General features: G+C 38.9%; 1 protein-coding gene across 1 annotated transcript in view; it reads left to right on the top strand.

The window, feature by feature from the left end:
• The window catches only part of EMB2458 (FtsH extracellular protease family), a 462,403-nt gene that overhangs the window by 254,672 nt on the left and 184,006 nt on the right, over positions 1 to 23,725 (top strand). The window contains exons 14-15 of the mRNA XM_089395178.1: positions 531 to 716; positions 983 to 1,057. Of these exons, the coding sequence (XP_089251304.1) occupies positions 531 to 716; positions 983 to 1,057 (261 nt within the window). The remainder of the gene's footprint in view (positions 1 to 530; positions 717 to 982; positions 1,058 to 23,725) is intronic.

Below are 23,725 nucleotides of genomic sequence, written 5' to 3'. Positions count from 1 at the left end.
TGATAAATTGTTTAAATTCCATCCGTAGAACACTAAAAGGCAAATTTTGTCTTACCCCTTACCTTGTCTTTTCCGACCAACACACTATGCTGACATCAATAACTAATTGTTTTTCCAGCGTGTCACGTGCATTTCCGCTCATGTTTGTGCCTTATGCCTATCACTTACCATTTAAGTCTTTAATATCTAATATTGTTTCATATGGTCAAGTGTTGTAGCAATATGAGGACTACCAGGCTAGACTGTGTCCTGTAGTGGTAGGCTATAACCATATGGTGCTACTGCTAACATTTAAAGTTCCTTGGGAGGTTTGGCTGGTCATATCACATGTCACTAAATGAGTAATCTGTCTGCACGCATATGTTTCTTTTCATGCTAATATTACAATTCCAAGTTCTTGTTCTGACGTGTTTACATGTGGAAAGGTGTTCCATTTCTTTTTATAATAAATCAACATATATAATGGAAGCATGTTGGCTTTTATGATATTTATAGTTATACAAAGTTCTGACTAGTTTCTTTGATTTCAGGGTGTTGGATTTACAAAGATTACGAGACAGACAACTGGAGGATTTGAAGATTCACAAATAATAACCCGGTCATATCTAGAGAAGAAACTTGTTCTGTGCTTTGGTTCATATGTTGCTGCACAGCTTTTGCTTCCACTCGAAGAAAGTAACAACTTGTCAACATTTGAAATTGAAGAGGCTCAAGAGGTCTGGACAGATTTAAATACTTCTAAAGCCAAAATCATTGTCTCCATTATTCTTGTTTTCAAATATTACTTTCTAAAATCAGCATGTACCTCATCCTTTTCTAAAGACTCAAAAGGCATGAAAGGTGTGAATTATCTGAAAAGGAATGTATTATGTTTCTTGTTGCTCTTTCTTCTTGTTCATATTCTTTTATAGTCCTTTTCAATTTTTTATGCGAACGCATAAGATTTCTTCAGTTTTGCATATGTATCTGTTGAATGTTGCAGCTAGCAACTCGCATGGTTCTTGAATATGGATGGGGTCCAGATGACAGCCATGTAGCGTATTTGACTAGCATATCGGTAATTGTTTTCTTGTTCAAACTTCAAGCTTATAATTTAACATGTTGTTGGCCTCGGCCACCTTTCTTGTGTGTGCCTTCAGAGAGATAAGTATTACATTTGATTTTGTGTTATTCATGTACTGTTGAAGTTGGATGTCTCTTCTGGCTTGGTCTGTTGTGTTCCATTCCTATGTTTGTAACACAATAATAATAATAATAATAATATACCACCAAGGGTCATAAGTTATAACCATTCATCATAACCTTTCACCTCGTGTCCCTTTGATGTGTATATATTGTCACACAGGTCATTGTAAATCTTTTCTCACATCTTCCCATATTACATATTTGATACATGATTTTAATCTGTATGCATTCTTTTCCATTTATATTCAGTTTGTCAACCAAGCTGTTCATTTCATATTTAGTAAATGAACTTTGTTCATTTTAATATTCCCAGAATGATAATTACTTTTGTTCCCTGGATACCAATCTAGCTTAGCATGTTAAACCGATGCTACCAAAGCCTGACCAGGAGACCTCTTTCTCGTTCTGTTGCCGTTCTTGTTAATGTTCCCATTCCAATCTTGATGCTACATTAATGCATCAGTCATCAATTTTATACACAAAATATATGCTGGGAGGGGGGTGGGTTCATGTTTCTTATCCCCTGAGATCCTCTAGCCCTTTTTCTGATTCCATTCTCTTTTCCTGTTTCTTTTAAGCAAGTCAAATAATATTTTTTGATGCTTACAGATAGAAAGATTGTTTTGGCTTCATATTGTAATTCATGCTATTAATTATCATCATTTATGTGTCCATTAGAAACAAGGAATCAAATTCTGGGGGAGTCAGATGCATTGACTCTATGGTTTACTATTGGAAAGTGATAAATACCATTAGTAAGGATTCATGAGCTATGGTTGGAAGCACTGATACTTGAACCTGGCCATAACTGGGCATTTGTTGCTAGTGTTGGAAAATGTAACTAGGTTTGGTCTTCATTAATGTATTTGAGTCATCATGTAATGTACTTGTCAAAAGAATAAAGAAAAGAATTTTTATTATTGTATCAATGACTTATTAAAGCATGAGTTTCATGCTTGGGTCATCATTATATAAGTCAAAGTCTCCATTGTGGACTCCTAGGACTAATATTGAGTCAATAGTGTCATTGTACATTTAAAGAGACCCTTCTTGGGCTTTCGAATCATGTAAAATGATTTATTATTGAGTCAAATATGATTTATGTAACCTTCACACCAAGTCGGCCCCAAGGAGATCAATTTGGCCTAAGGGACACCAATTCGACCTCACCTGGAGCCTATAAATAGAAGGAGATTGAATTCGTTTGGAGCATCTCATCTCAAAAAAGTTCAATAGTGAAGCTGGGAAAAGTGCGAAGTGAGTCAAAGAAGTCAAAGGAAGTGCGAGTTGGGTCAAGGCTAAGGAGAAGGAAGAAATCAAAGTTATGGTGTTACTCTCTCTCTCTTTCGTGCCCTAGTTTGGGAGATCGAAGTCTTCAAAGTGTTGCTGCTGCCAGTTGCTACCTGATGCAGTAAGTTGTTGCATAGTCGAAGTCGCTGGGGTGGAAGTGCTGCTGCAAAGGGGTCGAAGATCTGGAGGGACTGATTTGGTGTGGAGGGAAGGTTTGGTCTATGTCTAGGTTGAAGAGTCTCAAAGAAAACTATTGAAGGAAGATAATTTTTTACTGGGTTTTCCCCTCGAGAGGGGTTTTGCCTTGGCATAGTGCATATACCTTGTGTCTTGTGTTTTTGTGATCTTCATACAAACATAATATGGTAATTATTTGATGAAAGATAAGGTAATAAAAGTAAAAGAAGTCAACATAACTCACAAGTAATTATCAAGAAAGAGGAATCAAACCCTAATCTACTTGCATTGATTTCTCAACATGGTATCAGTCTATCAGAGCTAAGGTCAAGAAAGGTTGAAGATCACTTTGTTGGCTCAAAAGGAATGAACATGGATTCTCTCTCTTTGATAAACTATATGAGAATGGGTATCAACAATGTTGGAAGTTGGATCAAGAAGGTCATCCACTACTTATTCAACAAGGTCAAAAGTCAAGGGTTTTAGACTGCTCTTACAGGTTCTCTGAGTGATGACAATGCATGGATCATTGATAGTGGAGCATCAAGGCACATGACAAGAGAAAGTAAACAACTTCATACAATATCAAAGGAGCCATCTTCTCATGTAGTGGAATTGGGTGACAACAAAAGCTATGTTGTTAGAGGCATGGGATCAACATCGTTGAAGCTAGAAAATGGATTGAAGCTGCATCTCAACAACATACGATATGTTCCAGGTTTGAAAAAGAATTTTCTTTCTATTTCTTGTTTAGAAGATAAAAACGATAGAGTTGCTTTTGTTGATGGAAAAGTATTGGTTTGGGGAAAAGACTCAAGCATTGATAAAGCTAGGGTTATTGGAGTTCCTGAAGGAAGCCTGTATAGAGTTATTACACCATCTCCTCAAGCTTTCGTTCACATGGAAATCAATCCCATTGGGCTATGGCATAGGAGATATGGTCATTTACATTACAAGGTTATCCCTACTCTTAATCAATTGGTTCATGGCATCCCAATATGAAGTTAGATCATGAAGGTGTGTGCAAGGGGTGCTCTTTGGGAAAACATATAAGAAGGCCATTTTCAAATAGTGAAACTAGGTCTAAAGAGATATTAGACCTCATTCATTCTGATGTGTGTGCGCCCATGTCTGAGAAATCACTTGGAGGTCATCTCTACTATGTAACATTCATTGATGACCATTCTAGAAAGACATGGCTCTACCTTCTCAAAACGAAAGATGAAGTATTTGAAAAGTTCAAGGAGTTTAGATCCGAAGCAGATGTTGATTTGTGTAGCATGGGAGGTACTCCAAGCCCTAGGGTTTAGGGTTTGGAGGGCAAAGCATCACACTTTTGGGCTTGGAACCCAAGTATGGGGTTTTGCACCCATCGAGATTTGGGTCAAAACCATGATGAATTTGAGCTTGGGAAAATTTGAGGTGATAGAGCTTGGCGAGCCAATTCCAACGCTCCAAAGATCACTCAAATCAGAGCTCTAGAAACAAAGTTATGAATTTTTGAAGTTGACTAGTAATTATTGGTTTTCAAGTCATGTAGGCTTGATGTAAAATTTAACCAATAGATGTGTCCCTTCATGAATTCGTGGAGCCCTCATGTAAACTAAATGTTCTATGCTGTTACAATTACTTAGAATGCAAATTTCTTCTTCAAAAGTTTTCAAATCAACAATTGTAGATAGAACATAAACTTAAGAATCATATGAAGACAACCAAACACAAATATGAGACACTGTTAGGTCCAATGACCAAAGCAAACCGCACAGGGGAAAAACCAAAATGATTATTCCTTTATTAGATTTCTTCATTTGTTCAACAGAGAGAGAGAGAGAGAGAGAGAGAGTGAGAGAGTGAATAAATTCACTTCCAGCTGAAGTGTTCTTGCTCTTTGCTTGAAGATCTCCTCCTTCTCTTGATCAAATCTTGTCTTTCACACTTGCTCCAACTCTTCTTTTGCTCTTGCTCTTCACTTGCTCTCAATTCTCTTGCACACAATCAACACTTGCTCTTGCTTATATAGATGAGAAAGGAGAGGAGTTACAAAATGAATTCATGCCTTCAGCCAACAATAGGAGAATCGAATTCCATGAGGGAGGAGTTACTTGAGGAAATGAAATTTGATTATAGGTGGTGCAAACAGAACTGAAAGATATGATTTCTTCTAGGAGAAATTCATCCCTGAGCTACCAAATTTTAACTCTCCCTCTCAGCTAGGGAGGAATTTCTTTCTGCATCAAAGGTCTATGCTTTCTTTGATCTCTTTCATTCGTCTCAGTTCAACTCTACTCTATAACATCTCTAACAATGAAGTCACAATCTAATGAAGAATCATCCATTTGACAAAAATTTGGAAAGGAAAGAATCATCACATGTCACATAGACAAGGATTACACTCAACCAATTTTCATCCCAAAAATTAAGTGATAGAACATACGCATGACATAGACAAGACTCAAACAAGTCACACAAACAAGAATCAAACACAACAAAGTTTCATTAAATGTCAAGTGGTGGAAAACCTACATCCTAGACAAGTCACACAGACGACTATCAAACACAACAATGTTTCATTAAATATCAAGTGGTGGAACACTTGCATCCTAGAAAAGTCACATAGACAAGTCTCACTACTCCTATTGGACAAATAGGTGGCTCTTCCCACATTATAGACTGTTGGTTTGATGCATACTGAGGCCTACTCTTGTGGCACACACTACACAAGAGGTCCCTCATCCTCAGGAGCTTTCCGACATCATTCCCTAATCCCGTGATCTCTAACAGGGGGGAAGGCAACTCAATGTTCTCGATCAACTGTGACTGCTTCCCGAAATGGTCACGTCTATAATTCCAAGCTGTTATCTAAAAACCAAGAACTTTCCTTTCGGTAAAGGCCTGGTGAGAATGTCAACTCTTTGATCATCAGTGGAGATGTGATGGGGCCTCACTGCTCCTCTCTGCACCATATCCCGAATATAGTGATACTTCAATATGCTTGGACTTGCCATGAAACACATTATTTTCTGCGGACCAATCCCACTCGTATTATCACAATATATAGCAGTTGTGTCTGGAACTTGCTCAAATAGTTCCCCAAAAGGCTTTCTCAGCCAACCTGCCTCACAGGTAGCCATGCTAGCAACAATGTACTCAACTTCAGCTATACTCATTGCAATAGACTTCTGCTTTCTTCTCATCCAAGAGATCATGGGAAATCCCAAGCTAAAGTAGCACCCAAAAGTACTCTTTCTATCAACAAAGTTACCAACCCAATCGACATCAGTATATCCATGAAGTCTTACATTTTTAGCAGTGTATTTCAATCCTATATTGGTAGTTCCATGCAAGTATCTGAGTACATGTTTTGCAACAATCCAGTGGGCATGAAAGGGATGAATCATATGTTGACTTAAAGTGTTTACAACTAAGGATATGTTAGGCCTAATGTTTACCAAAAACATCAAAGTACCAATGAGTTGTCTATACTCCACGGGATTTGTCAGATTAGGTTCTGCAACTTTGCCACACAATTTCTTGAATTTCACTTCCATAGGAGTATGCATGGACTTACATTCTACCATAGCAAATCTTTCAAGAAGCTTAACAACATATTTTCTTTGAGAAAGATAAATTTCAGTAGGTCTCTGCCAGACCTCAAACCCATAAATTAATGCCTCAAACCAAGGTCATTCATTTCAAATTCAGAAGCTAACTCCCTCTTACACTGTAGGATAAGAGGTTCTCCTCCTGTCAAGAATAAATCATCAATATACAATACCAAAATCAAAGGTATACCTTGGATTGTTTTGGAGTAGAGGTTTGGGTCTGCACTACTTCTGGTGAAATGAAGCTTGATTAGGTAGCTACCAATGTGAGCATACCAAGCTCGTGTAGCTTGCTTTAGCCCATATAAGGCTTTCTTTAGTGTGCATACACGAGTTTCCTTGTCATGCTCTTCAAAGCCTTATGTTCCTTGAGGAAGCCATGCAAGAAAGCTGGTTTCACGTCCATTTGGTGAAGAGTCCATCCCTGGCTAGATGCTAAGGAAACACCAGATCAAACAGTAGTATATTGAGCTACAGGTGCAAAATCCTCATCATAATCTATTCCCTCTTTCTAAGAGAAACCTCTAGTGTCTAGCCTTATATTTTTCAATACTACCATATGTACCATGTTTAATCTTAAACAACCATTTGGAAGTGAAAACAAATTTACCTTGAGGTCTAAGAAGCACTTCCCAGACATCATTCTGGATGATGGACTTGTATTCTTTTGTCATGGCATCTTTCCTGACTTGTTCTTTTATAACTTTTTCAAAGCTACATGATTATGCCTGAATGATGTTGCTCATGGCAATACATACCCTTGAAACTGACTTGGCTTCTTACTTTCTGTGAACATTCCCCTTGGGGCAGCATGTTGATCAACATCTTCCAAGGTTTCTCACAATCATAGTGGTCTCTTTCTAGTAGGAGGATCATGTGGTGGAGGATCTAGAGGATCCATGGAACCCATGGCATTATCAACAAGCTCATTTTCAGGTTCCAGTTTAGAGCATGGTAGGAGGAGGAGAGTTGCTTGCTTTTCCAAGAGCTATATCTTCATCAAATGTTACGTCTCTACTAAACTCTATAGTTCTTTGACTAGGTACATAAATTCTAAGCTTTTGAATTATCACAATAACCAACAAATATACCTTTCTTACGTGAAGCTTCCAATTTGTTACTTTTCTCTTTCAGCACGTAGAAGTACACAAGATAGCCAAAGATTCTCAAATGACTCACCTCAGGCCTTTCGCCATTGAAGACTTGTTCCAGAGTCTTATTATCTAAGGCCTGATGAGGAGTTCTATTTTGCACATAAACAACAATATTTGCAGCTTCTCCCCACAAAAATTCTGGTAGCTTTTGATCATGTGGCATGGCTCTAACCGCTTCCATAATGGTTTCGTTCTTCCTCTTAGACACACTGTTTTGTTGTGGATTGTACGACACAATGGTTTCTTTCTTTATTATGTGTTTTTGCAAAGATCATTAAAATCATTGGAGGTGAAATTTGCCCCATTATCAGATTGAAAGCTTTGATCAAATTTCCAGTTTGATTTTCAATCAGAGCCTTGAAATTTCTGAACATGTCAAATGCTTCTCGTTTCTTTTTGGAAAGTAATATCCATGTCTTGCAAGAAAAATCATCAACGAAAAACATGAAATACATGTAGCCACCCACCAAGAGAATCAACAAGTGTAGGTCCACATAAATCAGAATGTATGAGCTGAAGTACCTTACTGGTTTTTGTTCTACTTGAAGGGAATGGTCCCTTTACATGCTTTCCATTTGCACATCCTCGGCAAACTCCTTCATGATCCAATCTAATCTCAGACATTCCCAAAACCATCTTTCTTACATGAAGTAAGGCTTTGTAGTGTAGGTGAGCGAATCTTTTGTGCCATAGCTCACACTGAAGATCTTTATCATGGACCAGTGCATGAATGGGTTTACCTTTGACTTTGTAAAGCCCTTCACATCTTGATCCAAGAGTGAAGCCTTCTTTCATCTTGAGCTCAAAGGCTAGGTTAGAACTTTTCCATTAATAAAAACAAATTTCATTCCTTTATCTTCTAGAGAAGATATGGATACAAGATTCTTTTTCAAACCTCGTACATACAAAACTTCTTGCAGAAAAATAGATTTGCCTTCATATAACTGAAATGAAACCGAAAGATAACATTTAACTTGGTGAACAAAATTATCTCCAAGGATAACATTTAAATTAGTCTCCCTTTTAACTAGATTAGAGAGTGCTTTTTTGTAACCAATAAAATGTTTGGAAGCACCATTATCAACAAGCTAGTTATCAAATGATTTTGCAAAAGAAGAACTAGAAAGAGCATAAATAAGAAAATATTCTGATTGAGTTTTTGTTGCATTATTTCTATACCTTGGGTTCTTGCTTTCTCAGGATGACCTTTTCTTTGATTTTCAGAAGTGCCTTTTCTATAATCAGATTTGTTTTTGAACCTAGGTGCTCTTCTTCTTTCTCTACAATCACGAGAAAAATGACCATGCTTTTGACAGTTAAAGCATCTAACTTTTGACATGTCTAAATTCAGTTTAAAGGAATCATTTGATTTGAAAGCAAATTTCTTTGGAAAATGATGAGAGCCTTTATTACCTTTCTTTTTCTTGTCATAGTCTGAAAATGCAATAGGTTCTCCTTATTCATGATGTGAAATTCTCTGTTTGGAGATCATTCTAGCCTCCTCTTGAATACACTTTCCCAGGATCTCATCAAATGTGGGAAGAGTGTTAATATTGTTGATGGTGGTGATAAAATTCTCCCAAACAGGAGAAAGGCCTCTAAGCGTAGTCAACACCATTTATTTGTCGGGTACAACTTCACCAACTGTTAACAGTTGATTCTTGATTGTTAAATTGGCAACTAGGGCAAAACTCCATGTGGGTCAGCTTATTTATGGCAGCTGATAATTTTATTGGATCCCTCTCGTCGAGAGGTGTAGGATTGATCCAAAGATCATCCGATTCCGATAAGTATTTATGGAGATATGAATTTATTTTGTTTATGTAATTATAGTCAAGCCGACCAGCTCTTATGTAGGCTCTAGAAGCCCAACTGACGTGTCTATTCATCATCCTCATTTTGGTATAAATAGATGAGGATTTGATATCATTTGCACACACGTATTCTTGAGGTGATCTCCTCTCCACGTCTGGGTTTTTGGAGAAGGAGAGAACCAAAAGAATACGCTGGCCTAAGAAGGAGCCCTAGCTGCAGTACGATGCCCTAATCCGTTGGCAATGGAGCAACTATACGCACAGCAATGGAAATAGTTATGTGATCCCTAATCTGTTGGCTATGGAAACTATATACACGTCATTCTATACGCATGGAGACTATATACGCACAGTCTATACACTGCCTGTAGCAGCCAAAACGCAGTCCTCTAACGCTGTTATTGAATACATTTATACGCAGGCATAGATGGTAGCCGTAGTAGAAGGGAGCCATGGTAGATGGAATCCACAGTGATAAAGTTAAAGGCTGCAGTCAAGCACGTAAGGCCGCAGTCAAGCATGGAAGGCCGCAATCACGCGTAAGGCCGCAGTCAAGCTAATCTACACTCAGCATACCTGTGATTTGAAGGTGAAGTTATCAAATGGATAGAGCAGAGAAACCTGCGGATATAGATACAGTATTGACATGCGTTTTGGGATAGATACTCTCGGCATAGTCATGGCCAGATCTTGATGCATTAATAATGACGCAAAATTGATCTAAGTTCTGGAGCAGAGATCTCACCTTGGGATACCTATGAATTGAAGGCACAAAACTCGGATCGATGAGACAGATCTCGGATAAGAATACTGTATTGGCATATGATATTCCTGTAGCAGTCTCGGTATACATCCTCGACATACTTGTAAGGATCTCGAAGTCTGTGTTGATATCTCGCACAACAGTCTATAACTACATTTGGATCTGTACAGGCATACCTACATACGGATCTGTACAGGCATACTCGCACAACAGTCTATATATACATACCTACATTCGGATCTGTACATGCATACTCCCACAACAGTCTATATATATATATATATATATATATAACTACATTCGGATCTGTACAGGCATATCTCAATAGAATAACCAATGGCCTCGACATACTTGTAAGGTTCTCGAAGACCGTGTTGATATCTCGCACAACAGTCTATATATATACAGATCTTAGTGAAATCCTTATGACAATACAAACATGGAGTACCAGATCTAGGAGGTGTGATGAGGACGCAGTGTTGACTGAAGTTCTGGACCAAATACACTCTCGGCATACCTATGACTTGAAGTAGAGAAGATCTCGGACGAGGGTACCATATTGTCTTGGTATATAAACCTCGGTGGCATACCTGTAGCAGCCCAAACACAATGAACAACAGTGATAGATCTATTCTCTTGGCTCAATGAAGATTATGTTAGTAGTTACATAACTCTGATATCGAAATAGGTTTCGATGATGGTCAAGAGATCCTTGGCATGCCAGTAAAAGGACACAGTCTCAACATAATAAGAATGATAAGGATAAACAATCTCAGATCATGATGATGAAAGGCACATTAAGTAAGGAGCAGCATACTGATGATCAGGGCAGCATGATAAGGATAGTTGAAGCAATATGTCTTCAAATATCAAAAGTCAAAGTGTTGACTTCTATTGTAATTGTACTCTCTCTCTCTCTCTCTCTCTGCTGAACTTTGAAGATAAAAGAAGATTTGATCAAAGGGTTTCCCCACACATTGTGGGGTTTGTCCCTGGCTTGCGCCATATCTTGTGTCCTCTTGTCTTGGCTTGTCTTCTGCATATTATATTTATGTTCTATCTATAGTTTATCTTAATGCTGATGTGATTGCTAACAGTGAAAATTTAAATAAATTGCTCTAGCATAGAACATACCAAATCTTAACATGGTATTAGAGCTGAGGTGAAGACAATGCCCAAGCAAGAGTGAAATAGCAATCACCGAAGACAGTTGGGACAAGACAGAAGGATCAATGGGTTCCTCATAATTCACCGAGGGTGAATTCAAAGCAAAGAATGTTATCAGAATGGCGCAGCGGAAGATTTTGATGGTCCATCTCAAGATCACTTCATTGGGAAGTTCGGATCTAAGGGTGGAAGGAAAGGCGGATGCCTTGTTGAAATAAGTTCGGCCGTTATGCGAAGGAGTGTTCGAATGGCAGAGATACATCTCTTGATGAAGATAACAATCATTCTTGGGACATCTTCAATGATCAAAAGAACGACTGGTAATGCAGATCATCAAGGAAATGGTCGACTCTTCCACGAAAGCAAGGAACCCCAAAATCTCTTTTATGTACCTGATCGACCCTGATGTCCATCTCGGAAATGGAAGTCAAAGGTTGCAGGGTGGCACTTATCGATGAAAAGGTACGTGTTTGAAAATAGATCTTTTAAAGATGTTTTTGAGTTCAGGGTTGTATCAAGTTGCAGGAAGTCCACTGGGGACCATGTCCATTGACTCAGCTCTAGAGGTCTGTGAGTCAAATGGTGACTAGAATGCCTGAATTCAAAAGGAAGCATGAAGGTACAAGTCTGAAATGTACCAAAGGAAAATATTATAAGGGTACCATTCCCCTCATGCAGCAGGTTCACAGGTTTGGAACAACCCGAGGAGTTTGAGAATCATGATCAAGGAATCTCATGTATACAGGTGGAAGAAAGCCCTCTATGGCTTGAAGAAAAACACCTCAGGCATAATATGAGAGGATTGATAGCTGTCTAATGCAGCTGAGATTCACTAGGAGTGAAACCGATCCAAACCATTACTCGAAGGTTGTGGATGATAAACCTCTCGTACCGGCACCTATGTCTGACAGGTGCAGACCCTCATTTATAGGAGACAGAGGGAGTTGGATTCTGAATGTGGGAAGATAAGATGCAAGCTTGTGACTGCCTTGAGGATCTTAACTTTCAGAAGTTATATGGTAATGATGTCGGACCAGATTTGGGAAATGCCTCTGAGTTTCATAAACTCATTCGCGTTGATGTTCTTGGAGAACCTCCGTCCGGACATCTGTGTTGCAGATAACATGGTGAGCTCATATTTGGTTGAGCCTCACTAGATTGGTGCCAAGAATCTTCTGAGATATCTTCACGGCACAATCTGTCATGGATTGAGATACACTGCCGGAAATATGAAACCACATGATTATGAAGGGTGGGCAGGCAGTGTGGAGGATCACTAGAGCACTTCTCAGTGCTGTTTCTCTTTGGAATCTGCCTCGTTATCCTGGATGAGCAGGAAGTAGAAGTTGGTGACTCTGAGCACCACCAAGGATAGTATGGCCTTTTGTGAGGCGGTCTGGTTCTGAAGCTCTTCAGTGAGCTGTTTGTACACATGATGAATACCACTATGATTCTCTGTGACAACCAGAGATGGGATTCGATTATTGAGGAATCCCGTATTTGACAATTGCTCCAGCAGATAGACATCGAATACTGCCTTATCTATGGTAAGTCGATGATCAAGGAGGCTCCATCGCATTAAGATGATGTTCAGGTTAGAGCCCCGTGGAAAGACCAAATTTGTGATTTTCCCGAATGACTTGGAGTCGTCGAGAGACCTTTGTAAAAGGGTCCTGCATACATTGAGCTCTGGGAGCTTTGGGGGGCTTGCAGTTCTATTGGAGCAACATCCGACCACAGGGTGACTCACCCTCCCCTGGTGGTGCGCGCTGGAACAAGATGATTCGCTCTCTTGTGGGACAAGATGATTCGCTCTCTTGTGTAGCAGGATGATTAGTTCTCCTGTGAGGCCTGGATTGATGTGTTCTCCATGGCGATTGTAGCAGGATTGATGTGTTCTCCTGTGAGGCCTGGATTGATGTGTTCTCCATGGCAACCTGGATTGATGTGTTCTCCATGGCGATTGTAGCAGGATTGATGTGTTCTCCTGTGAGGACAGGATTGATTAAGTTCTCCTGTCGAGGCATCCTACCCATGTAGTCTGGGACTCATGGGAAGTACCTCTCATCTGATCAATGAGCAGGGAAATGAAGTTAGGGACCATAGTAGTACCGATGGACACATCGTTGTATCTACTGTACTCCCTACGCTAGGATGTACTCTATTGATCTGGGATCAATGATACTGGTCTGGGACCAGTGGTAGGAGTTGTACATACTATGACGCTGACTTTGGGTCGGCTGAGACTGGTCTGGGACCGGTGGTACATACTCCGAGACTGACTTCGTGTCAGTGCAGGACTGGTCTGGGACCAATGAGAGTCGTACCTACTATGATGCTGACTTTGGGTCAGTTGAGACTGGTCTGGGACCAGTGTTACGCACTCTGAGTCTGACTTCGGGTCAGTGGAGAATGGTATGAGACATTCTCGATCAATTCTTCTTCTTCTTCATAGTTCAGCAGAGCTGAGCAGAGCAGAGCAGAGCCAGCAGAGCTGAGCAAAGCAGAGCAGAGCTAGCAAAGCCAGCAGAGCTGAGTATAGTAGAGCAGAGCCAACAGAGCTGAGCAAAGATGGGCAGAGAAGTGTAGGGCATTGATGGCAGAGATAGTACAGTCGAACATATGGATCAGCAGATGGAGTTTCCCATAGTTGAGAGGGAGTGTTAAATTGGCAACTAGGGCAAAACTCCATGTGGGTCAGCTTATTTATGGCAGCTGATAATTTTATTGGATCCCTCTCGTCGAGAGGTGTAGGATTGATCCAAAGATCATCCGATTCTGATAAGTATTTATGGAGATATGAATTTATTTTGTTTATGTAATTATAGTCAAGCCGACCAGCTCTTATGTAGGCTCTAGAAGCCTAACCGACGTGTCTATTCATCATCCTCATTTTGGTATAAATAGATGAGGATTTGATATCATTTGCACACACGTATTCTTGAGGTGATCTCCTCTCCACGTCTGGGTTTTTGGAGAAGGAGAGAACCAAAAGAATACGCTGGCCTAAGAAGGAGCCCTAGCTGCAGTACAATGCCCTAATCCGTTGGTAATGGAGCAACTATACGCACAGCAATGGAAATAGTTATGTGATCCCTAATCTGTTGGCTATGGAAACTATATACACGTCATTCTATACGCATGGAGACTATATACGCACAGTCTATACACTGCCTGTAGCAGCCAAAACGCAGTCCTCTAACGCTGTTATTGAATACATTTATGCGCAGGCATAGATGGTAGCCGTAGTAGAAGGGAGCCATGGTAGATGGAATCTGCAGTGATAAAGTTAAAGGCTGTAGTCAAGCACGTAAGGCCGCAGTCAAGCATGGAAGGCCGCAATCACGCGTAAGGCCGCAGTCAAGCTAATCTACACTCGGCATACCTGTGATTTGAAGGTGAAGTTATCAAATGGATAGAGCAGAGAAACCTGCGGATATAGATACAGTATTGACATGCGTTTTGGGATAGATACTCTCGGCATAGTCATGGCCAGATCTTGATGCATTAATAATGACGCAAAATTGATCTAAGTTTTGGAGCAGAGATCTCACCTTGGGATACCTATGAATTGAAGGCACAAAACTTGGATCGATGAGACAGATCTCGGATAAGAATATTGTATTGGCATATGATATTCCTGTAGCAGTCTCGGTATACATCCTCGACATACTTGTAAGGATCTCGAAGACTGTGTTGATATCTCGCACAACAGTCTATAACTACATTCGGATCTGTACAGGCATACCTACATTCGGATCTGTACAGGCATACTCGCACAATAGTCTATATATACATACCTACATTCGGATCTGTACAGGCATACTCGCACAACAGTCTATATATATATAACTACATTCGGATCTGTACAGGCATATCTCAATAGAATAACCAATGGCCTCGACATACTTGTAAGGATCTCGAAGACTGTGTTGATATCTCGCACAACAGTCTATATATATACAGATCTTAGTGAAATCCTTATGACAATACAAACATGGAGTACCAGATCTAGGAGGTGTGATGAGGACGCAGTGTTGACTGAAGTTCTGGACCAAATACACTCTCGGCATACCTATGACTTGAAGTAGAGAAGATCTCAGATGAGGGTACCATATTGTCTTGGTATATAAACCTCGGTGGCATACCTGTAGCAACCCAAACATAATGAACAACAGTGATAGATCTATTCTCTTGGCTCAATGAAGATTATGTTAGTAGTTACATAACTCTGATATCGAAATAGGTTTCGATGATGGTCAAGAGATCCTTGGCATGCCAGTAAAAGGACACAGTCTCAACATAATAAGAATGATAAGGATAAACAATCTCAGATCATGATGATGAAAGAAGCAGCATAATGTGCACATTAAGTAAGGAGCAACATACTGATGATCAGGGCAGCATGATGTACGAGCAGCGTAAGGATAGTTGAAGCAATATGTCTTCAAATATCAAAAGTCAAAGTGTTGACTTCTATTGTAATTGTACTCTCTCTCTCTCTCTGCTGAAATTTGAAGATAAAAGAAGATTTGATCAAAGGGTTTCCCCACACATTGTGGGGTTTGTCCCTGGCTTGCGCCATATCTTGTGTCCTCTTGTCTTGGCTTGTCTTCTGCATATTATATTTATGTTCTATCTGTAGTTTATCTTAATGCTGATGTGATTGCTAACAGTGAAAATTTAAATAAATTGCTCTAGCATAGAACATACCAAATCTTAACATTGATTTTGGTCATTCTCAGGAAGTATGGTTGAACCACCTCTCCTCTGTTCATCTTGATGTCCTTCAGTTGATTCTTCAAGGCAATAATCCGATTCAAGTTATTAAGTGCAAACATGCCAATTAGTTTGTCATACATTTCTTTAGCTTTCTTCATACTAGAAATATAAGTAATCAGATGATCACAAAGAGAATCAAAGATAATTTTTCTAGCCTTGATTTAACAATTTTTATGTTTGGATTTGACAACAACACTTGCATTCTCTGGTTGATCAGCTACTGTGCCTTCAACATATTGCTGAACTTCATGTTTTTCAAGGGTGATATTTAGCCTTGCTTACCATGGACCAAAGTTTGAAGCATTGTTCAACTTATCCTCTACCTTGAAGTAAGACGAAGTCATTTTGATCATAAAACTTTGGCAGTAAGTGGGGTCTCTTCAGGTGATCTCTGGTCTCCTTGGACTTGTCTTCACCAAGGCTCTGATACCTTGTTAACCTTAGAAAGTTCTATGCAAAAACTTAAAAGTTCTTTGTAGAAGCTTGAAAGTTCTATTTAGAAAACTGAATGTAATTTGCAGAAAACTGAATGTTCTATGCTGGGACTTGAAAGTAGTCTGCAAAAAACTAAATGTTCTATGCTATTACAGTTACTTAGAATGCAAATTTCTTCTTCAAAACTTTTCAGATTAACGATTGTAGATAGAACATAAAGTTAAGGAATATATGAAGACAACCAAGCACAAATATGAGAGACTGAGTTTTAGTTGCAATGACCAAGGCAAAAACCCTCAAGGGGAAAAACCCAAATGATTCTTCTTCTAGTAGATTTCTTCAATTGTTCAACGAAGTACAAAGAGAGAGAAATGAGAATGAATAAAGTCACCAATGTCTAATCAACTTGCAGTTGAAGTGCTCTTTCTCTTTACTTGAAGAGCTCCTCTTTCTCTTGATCATATCTTGTCCTTCACACTTGCTCCAACGCTTCCCTTGCTCTTGCTCTTCACTTGCTCTCACACTTCTCTTGCAAACACTCAACACTTTGTCTTTTTTTTTTCACAATGAACATACTATCAACTCTCACTTGCTCTTGCTTAAATATATGAGAAAGGAGAGGAGTTACAAAATGAATTCATGCCCTGAGCCAACAATAGGAGAATCAAATTCCATGATGGAGGAGTTACTTGAGGAGAAATGTAACTCATCCCAAGAATAGAGAGAGAGGTACACTTGTCTTGAGGTGTTACAATTTGAATTAGGGAGAGGGAGATTTACATTTAGACATGAGAGAATATTTAGTGAGAATTACAAATCGTATTGAGTGAGGGAGTTACAACTGCATTTATTGAGGAGTTACACGTTCACCATACATCAAATTAGTGAGGGAGAGTTACATTCTCTTAAGCGTGGAGTTATTATTTTTTTCCAAGAGAGAGGTTCAGTTTACCAAGTAAGACATTCTCAATTTGATTGACTTATTCCATGAGACTATTGAGAATTCGTTTTTTTTAATCCATTAAAGGTGAGTGACTTTAGACTATTTTATAATAATAGTATCATAATAATAATATTAATACTAGTAAGGATAAAATATTAATTCTTGACTTGTATAATCATGATTGATTTGAGTTTAAAGTGGATTCCATATGTCAAGATAATCCTTGATCATTTAGACATGATTACTATTTTTGGAAAGTGACTTCCAAATTGAGATGTGACTTACTATTTTTGGAAAGTCATACGAGAATTGTTAGAAATGAAATTTTATAATAGGTGCTTCGAACATAATTGAAAGATATGATTTCTTCTAGGAGAAATGCATCCCTGTGCTGCCAAATTTTAACATATATCTACTAGAAACGCATTGTTATCGATACATCTCTTTGGATACATTTCATTAATACGTAGGCATTCCACTTGCATGCTAAATTAGGCTTACATTTCTAAAACCTACTTTCGAGCATAAGCTTGGTTGAATAGACATTTTTTGACAAATTTCTTTGATTTTTTTTTCACTTGTGTATGCAGTAAGGTTAAAACACGTAACCTCGCAATTCTCTTGGTGGCTTTGTCTCCTTGTAGGAATGAAGACATGTGGATTGCAAGGATCTTGGGAAGGCAACAACATACCCTTGAAATCAGCTTGGCTTCATACTTCCTTTGAACGTTCCTCTTGGCACAGCATGTTGTTCAACATCTTGTAAGGTATCTCGGAAGCATATTGGTCTCTTTCTGGTAGGAGGATCATGTGGTGGAGGATCTAGGGGATCCATGGAACCCATTGCATTATCAACAAGCTCATTCTTAGGTTTTGGTTTAGAGTCTAGACTCAGATGTAGACTCTTGTTCATTAACATTTTGTCTTTCAACAATGATAGGAGGAGGAGAGTCTCTTGCTTTTTTAAGAGCTGAATTTTCATCAAATGTTACGTCTCTACTAAAACCTATAGTTCTTTGACTAGGTACATAAATTCTATAAGTTTTTGAATTATTACAATAAGCAACAAACGTACCTTCTTACTTGACGCTTCTAGTTTGTTCCTTTTCTCTTTTGGCACATGAAAGTACACAGGACAACCAAAGATTCTCAAATGACTCACCTTAGGCATTTTACCAGTGAAGACTTCTTCAGGAGTCTTATTGTCTAAGGCCTGATGATGAGTTATGTTTTGCACATAAACAACAATAATTTCAGCATCTCCCCACAAAAACTTTGGTAGCTCTTGATCATGCAGCAAGGCTCTGACTGCTTCCATAATGGTTCTCTTCTTCCTTTCAGCCACAACATTTTGTTGTGGATCGTATGACAATGATTTCTTTCTTGTGTTTTTGCAAAGATCATTAAAATCATTGGAGGTAAACTCTCCCCCATTATCAGATCTGAAAGCTTTGATCAACTTTCCACTTTTGTTTTCAATCAGAGCCTTGAAATTTCTGAACATGTCAAATGCTTCCCCTTTCTTTTTGAAAAAGAATATCCATGTCTTGCGAGAAAAATCATCAACAAAAAACATGAAATACAATTAGCCACCAAGAGCAGTAACAAGCGTAGGTCCATATAAATCAGAATGTATGAGCTGATGTAACTTACTAGTTTTTGTTATGCTTGAAGGAAATGGTCCCTTTATATGCTTTCCACTTGCACATCCTTGGCAAACTCCTTCATGATACATTTTGATCTCAGGTATTCCAGAAAACATCTTCCTTACATGAGCTAAGGCTTTGTAGTGTAGGTGAGCAAATCTTCTGTGCCATATCTCACACTGAAGATCGATATCATGGACCAGTGCATGAATGAGTTTACCATTGACTTTGTAAATCCCTTCACATCTTGATCCAATAGTGGAGGCTTCTCTCATACTTGAGTTCAAATGCCAAGTTTAAACTTTTCCATTAATAAAAACAACTTTCATTCCTTTATCTTCTAGAGCACATATGGGTACGAGATTCTTTTTCAAACCAGGGACATACAAAACTTCTTGTAGAAAAATAGGTTTACCATCATCTAACTGAAATGAAACTGAACCATAACCTTCAACTTGGTGAGTAGAATTATCTCCAAGGATAATATTTTAATTAGTCTCCCTCTCAACTAGTTTAGAGAGTGTTAGTAAATTTTTTGGAAGGACCACTATCAACTAAGCAACCATCAAATGAATATGCAAAAGAACTTGAAAGAACAAAAACAAGAATCCGTTGCATTATTTCTATACCTTGGATTTCTTGTTTTTTGAGGATGACCTTTTCTTTGATTTTGAAAAGAGTCTTTTCTATAATTAGATTTGCTTTTGAATTTAGATGGCCTTTTTCTTTCTCTACAGTCACGAGCAAAGTGACCATGTTTTTAACAGTTAAAGCATCTAACTTTTGACATGTCTAGATTCCCTTTATTTGATTTGAAAGCATATTTCTTTTTATTACCTTTCTTTCTCTTGTCATAGGCTGAAAATGCAGTAGGTTCTCCTTCTTCATGATGTGAAATTCTCCCTCTAAAAATCATTCTGGCCTCCTCTTGGATACACTTTCCCGGGAGCTCATCAAATGTGGGAATATGGTGGTGATAAAAATCTCCCAAACAAGAGAAAGACCTCCAAGTGCAATCATCACCATTTATTTGTCGGGTACAACTTCACCAACTGTTGACAGTTGATTCTTGATTTTGGTCATTTTCAGGAAGTATACTTGAACCGTCTCTCGTTTGTTAATCTTGATGTCCTTCAGGGGATTCTTCGAGGCAATAATCTGATTCAAGTTACTAATTGCAAACATGCTAATTAGCTTGTCATACATTTCTTTAGCTTTCTTTAAACCAGAAACATAAGTAATGAGATGACCACTAAGAGAATCGATGATAATTTTTCTAGCTTTGATTTCACTCTTTTTATGTTTAGATTTGACAACAGCACTTGCATTCTTTGGTAGATCAACTATTGTGTCTTCAACATATTCTAGAACTTGGTGTTCTTCAAGAGCGATATCTAGCCTTGCCTTCCACGAACCAAAGTTTTAATCATCATTTAACTTCTCCTCTAAATTGAAGTAGGATGAAGTCATCTTAATCTGAAAACTTCGGCAACAAGTGGGGTCTCTTCAGGTGATCTTTGGTCTCCTTGGACTTGTCTTCACCAAGGCTCTAATACCATGTTAACATATGAAAGTTCTATGTGGAGATTTAAAATGTTTATGCAGAATCTTGAAAGTTCTATGCAAAAAATTGAATGTACTTGCAGAAAATTGAATGTACCTTGTAGAAAATTGAATAGTCTATGTTGTTACAATTACTTAGAATGAAAATTTCTTCTTCACAACTTTTCAGATCAATATTTGTAGATAAAACATAAACTTAAGGATCATATAAAGATAGACAAGCACAAATATGAGACACTGAGAGTTAGGTCCAATGTCCAAGAAAAAACTCAAAAGGGGAAAACCCAAATGATTCTTCTACTGTTAGGTTTCTTCAATTGTTCAGTTGAGTACATAGAGAGAGAGAGAGAATGAGAATGAATAAAGTTGCCAATGTCTGATCAACTTGCAGCTGAAGTGCTCTTACTTTTTGCTTGAAGATCTCCTTTTCTTGATCAGATGTTGCCATTCACACTTGCTTTAGCTCTTCCCTTGCTCTTAGTCTTCACTGACTCTCACACTTCTCTTGCGCACATTGAACACTAGCTCTCCTTCTTCATAATGAACAAGCTACTCTCAACTCTCACTTGCTCTTGCTAAAATAGGTGAGAAAGGAGAGGAGTTACAAAATGAATTCATGCCTTGAGCCAATAATAGAAGCATCGAATTCCATGAGGGAGGAGTTACTTGATGAGAAGTATAACTCATCCCAAGAATAGAGAGGAATGTACAGTTGTCTTGAGGAGTTACAATTTGAATTAGGGAGGGAGAGAGTTACACTTTGTTAAGATTAGGTATGTTCTATGCTAGAGCAATTTATTTAAATGTTCACAGTTAGCAATCACATCAGCGTTAAGATAAACTGCAGATAGAACATAAATATAAATCGCAGAAGACAAGCCAAGACAAGAGGACACAAGATGTGGCGCTAGCCAGGGACAAACCCCACAATGTGTGGGGAAACCCTTGATCAATTCTTCTTTTATGTGCTTCAAAGTTCAGCAGAGAAAGAGAGAGAGAGATAGTACATTTACAACAGAAGTCAACACATTGACTTATCTAGATCTAGCATAGATCATTTCGTATACCGATGAGATCAGTTGAAGACATTCTGCTTCAACTGATTCTCCAAGGTGACGGCTTCACCTATCGTAGTGCTGCATTTGGTCCACTTGCTGCACCATTGCATGCTGCACTAATCATGATTATCATCTAGCTTCATGCTACCCATGCTGCCCATGATCTTATCATGCTTCATGCTGCCCATGCTGCCCATGCATAATATCAAACTTCTTGCTGCCCGTGCACAATGTATCATTGTGCAACACTGAGTTCCTCTGAGACTATGCGACCACATTTATGTATGATCAACTACAGTCATGTTCCAAACTATGATCATAATCAATCTTCCTTGAAGTATGATGAGACTGCCTCATGTTGTGATGATATAGTCTCCTTCTTTATGTATGTCGAGAATCTTTGTTATGATGGAAACTTCTTCCATGGCTTTGCAATACATCTTGTTGAGGCTGCTACAGGTATGTCATAGTGAAGGTAGTAGTAGATCACACACTGACTTATCTTTTCTATCCATCCGAGGGCATCATTTTTATTACAGGTATGCCGAGAGGAGGCTGACCTAGATTTTGTTGCTCCTCATATTCGAGGACACAACGGAACCCTAGATTTATCCCATATAGAAATGCAGATTCATTTCCTTTGATTGCGGCTTCATTGTCCTTACTACGACTTCATTTCTATGACTGTAGCTTCATTGTTACCCTTACTGCGACTTCATTAACATGACTGCGACTTTGACAACCTTGATTGCGGCTTCACTACTGCTTCATTCCCTTAATAGTATGATTATTATAGTGGACAGAGTTCTGACATTTATCTTGTAACTACTCTTCAAAATATCAGAAGTATCCGAGTTCGTATGACTGTCTTCATGATTGCACATAGCTTTTTACTGCGGCTTCATTGATTGTGTACATCGTATAATGTTATCATGTTGTGCGTATATATTGCCTTTATGAACTGCGTGGATAAGGTCCTTCATTCCAGCGTATAATTTGCGTGGAAGTTTACCATACTGTGCATATATATATATATATTTATATATATAGCCTTCATTACAGTGTATGGACTGCGTGGATAAGGTCCTTCATTCCAACGTATAGATTCCCTGCTCAGCGTATAGGAACTGCGTGGATGTCTTTAATGTTTGCAGGATTATGACTTCTGTTGATGCGTACATATGCTGCCAGAATGACTGCGTATATGTATGTCCACGTATCTCTTAAACTACGCTGCCAGATTTAGGGCCTACGTGATATGGTTATTGTCTGCGGTTAGTTCTTTGATGAGCAACGTATTTTATTCCTTCACGACTGCATATAGATCCTTAAACGACGCTGCTAGATCCTGCGTTGTTATGACAACCTTCTCCATTAGGGCATCATCTTAGGGCATCCTTCATTAGTGTCTCTCCTTCTCCAAAAACCCAAGATGTGGAGAGGAGAGCACATGAAGAATTTGCATGCCCAAATGACCTCAAGTCCTCTTCAATTTATACTAAAACATATATGATGAATAGACATGACATTTGGGCTTCTAGAGCCTACATAAGAGTTGGTCGGCTTTGATAATGATTACATAAACAAAATAAATTCATATCTCCATAAATACTTATCGGAATCGGATGATCTTTGGATCAAACCTACACCTTTCAATGGGAGGGTTCCAATAAAAATATCAGCTGCCATAAATAAGCCGACCGACACGCAGTTTGGCCCTAGTTGGCAATTTAACACTCCCTCTCAACTAGGGAGAACTCCATCCGTTGATCCATAAGTTCGACTGTACTATCTCTGCCATCAGTGCCTTGCACTGCTCTGCCCAGCTCTGCTCAACTCTGCTGTCTCTGCCCTGCTTTGCTCAGCTTTGCTGGCTGTGTTCAGCTCTGCTTGCTCTGCTTTGCTTTGTTCAGCTTTGCTGTTTTAGCTGGCTTTGCTCTACTGAACTATGAAGAAGAAGAATTGATCGAGAATGTCTCATACCATTCTCCATTGACCCGAAGTCAGTGTCACAGTGCATACCACTAGTCCCAGACCAGTCTCATTCGACCCAAAGTTAGTGTCATATTGGGTACCACTCCTACCATTTGTCCCAGACCAGTATCGCAGTCTCAGAGAGTGTACGACTGGTCCCAGACCAGCCTCA

Source organism: Pinus tabuliformis, chromosome 1_2, assembly GCF_031772625.1.
Source record: "Pinus tabuliformis cultivar Carrire ecotype Pingquan chromosome 1_2, CPIR1, whole genome shotgun sequence".
Classification (NCBI taxonomy): domain Eukaryota; kingdom Viridiplantae; phylum Streptophyta; class Pinopsida; order Pinales; family Pinaceae; genus Pinus; species Pinus tabuliformis.
The sequence above is the reverse complement of the archived record's forward strand: the minus strand, read 5'-3'. Positions and strand labels throughout refer to the sequence as shown.